We start from the raw sequence: 10,247 nt of genomic DNA on the forward strand, positions 1-10,247 counted from the left end.
AAGGTTGGTGGGCTGGATCCCTGTGGTTTTTGTTTGTTTGTTTGTTTGTTTGTATCCCTCTTTCTCTGCAATTCAGCAGATGCATTTCAGCTGGAGGTTGAACATGCAAGTGTCGCAGTCAGTTTTTTATTATTTTATTGAAGTTACAGTGTTTGTGAAGCGTTGTGTGTTGCCCAAAAAAGTGAAAATTAAAAAGCAAAACACTTGGTGCGAGTCTGAGCAAAACACATAAGAAAGAGTGAAATTTTGCTGAGAGGAGCTTTCAGAAACTGTTTGTCAGTGTAGCTGGGGATGGAGCTGTGACTCGCCCGCTGTGAGGAGAGTGCTGATCCCTACACGCGGGGTTGAGAGAGAGACAGCAGCCAGCCACTGGGCCAAGGCACTCCCCACATAGAGCGGACCGTGTGTGTGTGTGTTTAATAGACAAACACACAGCTTTGCTTTAAATGCACAGTTAGTCTATTTCAGATGATCAGTGGCATAATTTTACTCTGTGTGTCACGTTGGAAAGTGGTAGCTTTAGGCGCTAATTTGATTAGCATTTACACTGTTTATGGGCACGTTCTAGTCTTCTTCTGTTTTTTCTGGTGACGTTACAGCGCCACACACAGCCTTGGCATATGTACTACAGTGTTAAACGAAGCTTTGATGCACAGAATTTGCCTCAAACATTTTTGTAATCGAATTATTCAAGTTACTCAACTAATTGTTTCAGCCCTATTTATGATGATGAGATCGTGTTCAGCGTTCTTTGTGAGAGAAGTTTTACATGACAAAATAAACAGAACACAGAAACAAATTTTGACAGAAATTCGTATGCAAACGGAGGTTTTGCAGGACAGAGATGCCACGGGGGTGCCATCTTGGAAGTACTAATGTTACAATGTCAAAATAAAGGTTTAATGTCAAAATAAATTGGTTTTAGAAATTAATCCCCAAAAATTTCACAACATAGGATGCACATCATCGTGCCTTGTGCAAGTCATATCTGAAAGCTGTGGTCGATCTGACAAACGGAAAGAAATGTGAGCCACATTCCCACACAGACATTTCTTGCTTTCTAGGGTTTTTTTTCCCCAAGATTGATCTCTAAACTGTCTCAAACTCAGAGGACAGAGTATTCAAAGTTATTAAATGTGTTCACATAAAAACCTGATCACATTGGAAACTCTCCAATTTAAAAAATAAATAAATAAATAAATTATATATAGATTTACAGATATGTGTTTCAAGGGGTTTCTTGTGGCTGTTTTCTTGTTTCTGTTTTCAGATTTTCCAGAGTCTAAAGCTGCTTTTGAAGTTTTGTTTGGAGAGAAGAAACCCGAGACAACAGCTTCTCAGTCACTCAGATCTGCTTGTGAAAGCAGTCTTCTGCACCCTGGTTAGTTGCCCCAGTAACATGTCCTGTCAGTATGAACTACACACTGTGTACTGTACAGCAATTATTCAATGTATGAGGGATGTTGGAATAACAACTGGTGTTTGATGTCATTAGGACAATGTTCTCTCTGGTACAACATGTGATCTTATTGTTAGAGTGGTCTGCTCGTTTGTCCGGTGTATTATAAGACTGAAAATGACACTCTAGAACAGGGGTGAGCAATTAGTTTTCCCAAGGGGCCACATGAGTAACAGAAAATAATGTGGTGGGCCGGACCAATATACTGAACTCAGTTCTGTTTCATATTAATTGTATCTCCATAAAAAGCAGTATATTGTATCATTTTGACAAGTTGTGACAAAGATTAACTCCCCTTCACACATAGTACGAATACGTACAACTCCAGGGCGACTCACAGCGGTAGAGCTTGTATGAGCGCACCACGAAACATTGCGCCGATGAGCAGATGTGCACAGTGTTGGTGCGTTGGTTTGTGCACACGAGAACACAGTGCCAGCAGCTGAGCATTGTGTAACCACATCACACAGCTGCTGTGAAGAAAAAAATAAATAAAAAAATGTATACATGCTGCTACGGTTCCGTGCACATGGAAACACAGCAGCTTTTCAAAGCAGCTGCGCGATGTGGTTACACACTGTGGGGGGAAAAAAATTACATGCCACTCACGGAAATTGAACCCATGTCTTCCAAAAGCTCTGATTGCCAGTCAGTAAACTTTACCACTGGCCTACCATTGCTGTCCTGTAAAAGCTGTGGGAAACTGGCTGATATCAGAAAGGACATGGGTGTATTTAAAAAAAAAAACAAAAAAACGCCACACATATAAAAACACAGCATTTATCAAGCGGGCAGTACAAATATGATCTGTCTGTTCCTCTGCAGATGACCCATGCACACATTATCCATTCATGTCATGAATGAGAAGCAGTGTGCTCTGATCATGTCCACATCTGGCAGTGTCCAGCCGGCCCTGTGCGCGTCCTCCCTGACATGCATGTCTTGTGGAGGGCGCTCCGCAGGACTGACACCGCGTCATGTGGAACAGAGGTCACGTGGGTGACGTGACAGTCAGATCGCCCGCTGCATGTTATGATCTGATGGTTCATTTCAACCTGGGGGCAGTCTGTCAATGGGCTGCAGCGTGCGTGCGCTCACTGCAGCTCGTGGCCACAGCGATATGTTTTATTTACGTCCATGTGATGACAGCAAGCAGACACACGTGCATCACAGTGGGTGGTTGTTAGTCCATGCCTGTCCAAACACAGTATGTGTTGTCCAGCTGGGATCTCCAGAACAACAGATCTCCACAGCTGCTTCTGTCAGCAGCCACACCTCCTGTCAGTTTAGGGCGCACACCAAAGCCACACCCGTGGGGAACTTAGACAAATTTCACATCCACCTTGACAGTGATTGTCTGCAGACTATTTTCGTGATGATAGTATGAATGGCCACACATTTTTGTAAGTGCCATGTGAGCAGTGTTAGATGTTCGTGCGTGTCACCTGGAATTTGGCCAACACTTGCCACAAGAGGGTTCGATGGGCTCACACAGCGCACACTGTCTTTCGGCAGTGGTGGTGAGCGCAATAGATGTTGTAGCAACAGATGTTGTAGCAACAGATGTACAAGGCATTGGAAGCAGCTATGAATTTACACATTTGGCACACGATTCCTGCTTCATGCTTTATGTGCAAATTGACCAAATTCGCACTATGTGTGAAGGGGCCCTAAGCAATGAAAAAGTGTAGTCAGCTTGGTAAACACACCATCATTATATCATTTATTCTATTCAAATTTCCCAAAACAATAATGAACAAACCATTTTTTCCCAAAAAAGCAGCATTCAGTCAACTTCATACAAAATGTTACCATTCTGCTTTTAGTGTAACCACCTCATTTGCCATTTTTCAGTTCCTTTTTCACAGCCAAATCATAAGCTGTTCACCATCTACCTTTTTATAGAAACCCTTTTGCAATCACGTCCTAAGATTTACAGTGCATCCGAAAAGTATTCACAGCACTTCACTTTCCCCACATTTTATGTTACAGCCTTATTCCAAAATGGATTAAATAATTTTTTCCTCAAAAGTCTACTCACAACACCCCATAATGGCAGTGTGGGGAAAAAAGATTTTTAGATTTTTGCTAATTTATTAAAAATAAAAACCTAAGATATCACATATACATAAGTATTCACAGCCTTTGCCATGAAGCTCTAAATTGATTTCAGGTGCACCCTTTTTCCATGGATCATCCTTGACAAAATTAAATATTTGGGGTCAACTGTTCAAAGTCAGTCAATCAATCAATCAATTTTATTTATATAGCGCCAAATCACAACATATATTGTAAGGCAAGGCCATACAGTAATTACGTAAAACCCCAACGATCAAAACGACCCCCTGTGAGCAAGCACTTGGCAACAGTGGGAAGGAAAAACTCCCTTTTAACAGGAAGAAACCTCCAGCAGAACCAGGCTCAAGGAGGGGCAGTCTTCTGCTGGGACTGGTTGGGACTGAGGGAGAGAACCAGGAAAAAGACATGCTGTGGAGGGGAGCAGAGATCAATCACTAATGATTAAATGCAGAGTGGTGCATACAGAGCAAAAAGAGAAACACTCAGTGCATCATGGGAACCCCCCAGCAGTCTAAGTCTATAGCAGCATAACTAAGGGATGGTTCAGGGTCATCTGATCCAGCCCTAACTATAAGCTTTAGCAAAAAGGAAAGTTTTAAGCCTAATCTTAAAAGTAGAGAGGGTGTCTGTCTCCCTGATCTGAATTGGGAGCTGGTTCCACAGGAGAGGAGCCTGAAAGCTGAAGGCTCTGCCTCCCATTCTACTCTTACAAACCCTAGGAACTACAAGTAAGCCTGCAGTCTGAGAACGAAGCGCTCTATTGGGGTGATATGGTACTATGAGGTCCCTAAGATAAGATGGGACCTGATTATTCAAAACCTTATAAGTAAGAAGAAGAATTTTAAATTCTATTCTAGAATTAACAGGAAGCCAATGAAGAGAGGCCAATATGGGTGAGATATGCTCTCTCCTTCTAGTCCCTGTCAGTACTCTAGCTGCAGCATTTTGAATTAACTGAAGGCTTTTCAGGGAACTTTTAGGACAACCTGATAATAATGAATTACAGTAGTCCAGCCTAGAGGAAATAAATGCATGAATTAGTTTTTCAGCATTACTCTGAGACAAGACCTTTCTAATTTTAGAGATATTGCGTAAATGCAAAAAAGCAGTCCTACATATTTGTTTGATATGCGCATTGAAGAACATATCCTGATCAAAAATGACTCCAAGATTTCTCACAGTATTACTAGAGGTCAGGGTAATGCCATCCAGAGTAAGGATCTGGTTAGACACCATGTTTCTAAGATTTGTGGGGCCAAGTACAATAACTTCAGTTTTATCTGAGTTTAAAAGCAGGAAATTAGAGGTCATCCATGTCTTTATGTCTGTAAGACAATCCTGCAGTTTAGCTAATTGGTGTGTGTCCTCTGGCTTCATGGATAGATAAAGCTGGGTATCATCTGCGTAACAATGAAAATTTAAGCAATGCCGTCTAATAATACTGCCTAAGGGAAGCATGTATAAAGTGAATAAAATTGGTCCTAGCACAGAACCTTGTGGAACTCCATAATTAACCTGAGTCTGTGAAGAAGATTCCCCATTTACATGAACAAATTGTAATCTATTAGATAAATATGATTCAAACCACCGCAGCGCAGTGCCTTTAATACCTATGGCATGCTCTAATCTCTGTAATAAAATGTTATGGTCAACAGTATCAAAAGCAGCACTGAGGTCTAACAGAACAAGCACAGAGATGAGTCCACTGTCTGAGGCCATAAGAAGATCATTTGTAACCTTCACTAATGCTGTTTCTGTACTATGATGAATTCTAAAACCTGACTGAAACTCTTCAAATAGACCATTCCTCTGCAGATGATCAGTTAGCTGTTATGCAACTACCCTTTCAAGAATTTGTGAGAGAAAAGGAAGGTTGGAGATTGGCCTATAATTAGCTAAGATAGCTGGGTCAAGTGATGGCTTTTTAAGCAATCTCCATTCAAAGTAATGGAGAGTGTGGTAAAAAGGTGAAGAAGAGAGTGCAGGCAGGGTGGAGTGGGTGGAGAAAGGTGGCAGGAATGATGACCAAAGAATATCAGCAAGAGTGAAGGGGAAAGTTTACAAGACAGTAGTGAGACCAGCTATGTTGTACAGCTTAGAGACGGTGGCACTAACAAAAAGACAGGAAGCAAAGCTGGAGGTGGCAGAGCTGAAGATGTTGAGATTCTCTTTGGGAGTAACAAGAATGGACAAGATTAGGAATGAACATATCAGAGGGACAGCTCAGGTGGGACGATTTGGAGACAGTCAGAGAGGCATGATTGAGATTGTTTGGACATGTGCAGAGGAGAGACCCTGGTTAGAAGTCACTTCATATCATTCATAACCCCCACTCAAGATCCATACCAATTCACTTACAAAGCCAACAGGTCAACAGAGGAGGCTGTCACCACTTGCCCTCTGCACCACGCTGACCCACCTGGATCAAGAGGGTTACTACGCCCGTCTTTTCTTTGTCAATTATAGTTCAGCATTCAACACCTCCCCCATGACCTTGCGAGGAAACTGCTGAACCTCGGTCTACTTCATTCCACATGTCTTGGGATTAAGGTCTTTCTGTGGGATCGCTCACAGAGAGACAGGATACGCCCCCACATATCCATTTTTCTCAAACTCAGCACCGGTTCCCCTTAAGGCTGCATGCTGAGCCCACTGCTCTTCACTCTTTACACCTCTCACTGCACCCCTATCCACACCAGCAACACCTTCATTAAGTATGCGGATGACATCACATTAGCAGGCTGTATCACTGGAGGAGATGAGTCCACCTACTGTGTTGAGGTGGAACAGCTGATGGTGTGGTGTAGAGAAGAGTCCACCTAGATGACGAGGGACACTTGGTAAAGAAGGCACAGCAAAGACTCCACAGATTCCTCAGGAAAAATAACTCAAACCAGAGACTGCTCGTGTCTTTTTACCGCTCTATCATGGAGAACATCCTCACATACTACCCCTGACGTAACATGTGAACTTCTCCTCTGTGAGATCAATAAAGTTTATCTTTATATATGCAAGAAGTCATTACAGTGAAATGTCAGAAAGAGAGACAGAAAATAAAGTTTGCAGTCAGTGAATTAAATGTATTTTTATTCTAAATAAAAGTTGTAAAATAAATAGAAGTTCTAATCATGAGTGTCGTCAGTTCCCAAACACTTATTGAGTGTTGTTAGAAGGAAAGGAGATGTAACACAGTGGTAAACATACCACTATCCCAGCTTTTTTGAAATGTGTTACAGGCATCCATTTCAAAATGAGCAAATATTTATACAAAAGTTTATCAGTTTGAACATTAAATATCTTGTCTTTGTGGTCTATTCAATTGAATATAGGTTGAAGAGGATTTGCAAATCATTTCTAATCATCAATTCTAATTCTCGCCTGGAACCAGAAAATCACAGTAAAAAAGTACTCGTTTACATTCATTTTGTAGCACCAAGGGGGACATGCAATTTTGTCTGATCTCTGAAGAGGATGGGGCAAAAGGGACTTCTTGGAGGGGGGGGGGGGTGTTAGAAAAAAAGAGGGGAAAAATGGGAAGAGAGAAAATAAGAGGAGAAAAAAATGGATAATTCAGCTTAAATTCGAAGTATTTATTTCTCTATTATTGTTCTATAAAGTATTTATTGTGCTACTATTCCATTATTGTTACTATACTATAATTTTTGAATTAAATGACAACAAGTTGCACACTTGCCAGGATTTGCACCTGGAATCTTCCACCCAAAGGATGGCTGTGTTGCTGTTACACCACAAGAGTTTTTATTGTTTATTCTGCCTCAATTTACGTAAAAACAAACAAAAAAAGCAAAGTGTAACCTCTCCTTGATTCATACTTTTTCGCAAAGTTGGCTGCAGTCTTGTCATGCTCCTGAAGAGAACTGGCAGCAGTAACAATCTTCTGCCTGAGAAACATTTGCTAATATTCCATCACAAATGGACAATATTCGTACAACATGTAAAGCTTTGTCTTAGATATGGCAGATGGTATTTTCACACAGGAGTACAGGAAGCGGACATTTTTCCTAGAAACAGTTAACTCATCAAAAACTGCTCTTCCATAACCTAATGCACAATTAAAGTGGCTCCAAAATGAGCTATGGGTGAAGAAATTAGGACTTACCTGAGCAAAATTATGGCAGAAAAAGTGCTCCGCTCACTTCCACACTGGCGGCAGCCATTTGCAAAACACTGTACGCGAAATCTGACCTCTGGCGGAGGGCAACCTGATTGGTCTGTTGAGCAAGCTGAGCTGCTCAACAATGCTCAGTGATTGGTCTGTTGAGCACTCAGCTTGCTAATGTCGCTCAACCATTGGTCGACATAGGTACAGGGCTGCTCGACCACTTCAGAACACCAGGGGCTGTATGTGTTTCTCCAGGTAAAACTGGAGTTGCGTCAGGAAGGGCATCCTGTGTAAAACTTGTGAAAATACCAATTCGGATCTTGCTGTATCTGCTGTGGTGACCCTGCACAAAATGGAAGCAGCCGCAAGGACAACAACGTGGCCATCAGATGTGTATTTGTATTTGGTCAAAGTGTTAAATTTGGAGAGACATTCACTTATCTTGGCAGTGACATTGATATCTCTGGCTTCTCGCTGTTTGATAAGAGCCCGGGAAGAGATGCCGTTATGAGGTTGCCAGACAGAGGTGTTTGGCAATGCTGATGTCTTTACAGGAGAAAGACGCTTAAAGTGTTTAATATTCTGGTGCTTCCTGCCTTAGTGTATGGTTGGGAGACTTGGATGCTAACCTGTGACCTAAGGCGATGACTGAAATCTTTGGTACTAGGTCTCTTTGGAGGATCCTTGGGTACCACTGGATTGACTGTGTATCAAGTGAGCAGTTAATGGAGACTAAGTAGAGGAGTATCAAATGCATTGTGACCAACATCAACATTTGGTGTGTTTCTCTTTCCATGATCCAATGCATAGGTGCCTGACATTTGAAGACCCCAGTGGCTGGAGAAGTCCAGTGATACACACATGCATTTCTTAGCTGTGGCAGATGGATGGTTACTTTTGAGAGTTGGGAAATGGACCGGATGTCTGCTTAAATGGTTGCCATTCAAGTCCCAAGGTGGCTCTGTGGTGTTGTGGATGTGGTGAAGCATTGCATGTGCATGGTCTCATACTTGACTTGACTTAGTTATTCTTAAGCCTGTGAAAAATCAAGATCCATAATCGCCCATGATGGACATAGGAGAAATGCTCATTTTTCTCTTTCAAGTTACCACCACTTTGGTTTTATTTACCTTGCATACGTTAAGTGTGTAAACATTGAGTTACAAAAATTTACATATTAATTTGAATCACAATAACCTACATGACAAGGATAACATTTTAAACGGCACCACCATGTATGGTTTTCATCTGTCGTGGTGTGGCACATTGTGTTTGATATCGGTGACCTGACTAGATAATAGTGTGTTTGAAATTGTTTTTGTGGTTGCAAGTTAACTTTATATTGATTAGTTGTTGGTACTCTAGTTATGCTTCTGTAATTCCATGGATTTCATCAGTTCAGAGTTTTAAAAATTACTCTAGCCCTTCCATTGTTCAATACTTGCATAGACTTGGTGTTGGGTAGGGTTGTAGAGACCATCGGCTTAGGTACTTTTTATTGACAAGAAAGGTTTCCTGACCTAAATTCAGAGATGATACTATGGTCTCTGTAGTCAATGGATACTGCGATTGCAGCACTGGACAGGCTGAGTGAGGAATTTGAGTGTCTGGATCTGCAATTTTCTAGGATCCAGATTACAAATCCAGGCTTTTGGTGACTTCTTGGCCTAGTTAGTCATCAGAAATGTCTCTGTATGAGGTGAAAATGTAAAACATTTGGAGAGATTCACTTCTCACCAGTGACATTCATGTCTCTGGACCCTTGGTCATGGAGATTAAGATATGCAGTGGGATAAGAATCAAGCAGCTTGGTGATACCTGATGCTACTTCTACAACCCCAATTCCAATGAAGTTGGGACATTGTGTAAAATGTAAATAAAAACAGAATACAATGATTTGCAAATCCTCTTCAACCTATATTCAGCTGAATACACCACAAAGAAAAGATATTTAATGTTCAAACTGATAAAGTTTATTATTTTTGTGCAAATATTTGCTCATCTTGAAAAGGATGCCTGCAACACATTTCAAAAAAGCTGGGACAGTGGCAGCAAAAGACTGGGGAAGTTGATGATTGCTCAAAGAACACCTGTTTGGTACATTCCACAGGTGAACAGGTTAATTGAAAACAGGATAAAAGGAGCATGACCAAAAGGCTCAGCTGTTCACAAGCAAAGATGGGATGAGGATCACCATTTTGTGAACAACTGTGGAAAAAAAAAAGTCCAAAAGTTTAAGAACAATATTTCTCAATGTTCAATTGCAAGGAATTTAGGGTTTCCATCATCTACAGTTCATAATATAATCAGAAGATTCAGTGAATGTGGAGAAATTCTACACAAAAGCGGCAAGGCGGAAAACCAACATTGAATGCCCCTGACCTTCAATCCCTCAGGTGGCATTGCATTAAAAACCGACATCATTGTGTAAAGGATCTTACCGCGTGGGCTCAGGAACACTTCAGAAAATCATTGTCGGTTAGCACAGTTCGTCGCTGCATCTACAAGCGCAAGTTAAAACTCTGCCATGCAAAGTGAAAGCCATACATCAACAACATCCAGAAATGCTGGCGCCTTCTCTAGGCC

The 10,247-nt window shown here is 41.4% G+C and overlaps 1 protein-coding gene across 2 annotated transcripts in view; it reads left to right on the plus strand.

Annotated features, from left to right (window-relative positions):
* The window catches only part of LOC117521616 (gastrula zinc finger protein XlCGF57.1-like), a 221,262-nt gene that overhangs the window by 18,631 nt on the left and 192,384 nt on the right, over nt 1–10,247 (plus strand). The window contains exon 2 of one of the 2 annotated variants that reach the window (XM_034182951.1): nt 1,271–1,381. In XM_034182951.1, the coding sequence (XP_034038842.1) occupies nt 1,271–1,381 (111 nt within the window). Of the gene's footprint in view, nt 1–1,270; nt 1,382–10,247 lie in introns of those variants that run through there. The other variant, XM_034182953.1, reaches the window with a different exon arrangement.

Source organism: Thalassophryne amazonica, chromosome 12 (genome assembly GCF_902500255.1).
Source record: "Thalassophryne amazonica chromosome 12, fThaAma1.1, whole genome shotgun sequence".
NCBI lineage: Eukaryota > Metazoa > Chordata > Actinopteri > Batrachoidiformes > Batrachoididae > Thalassophryne > Thalassophryne amazonica.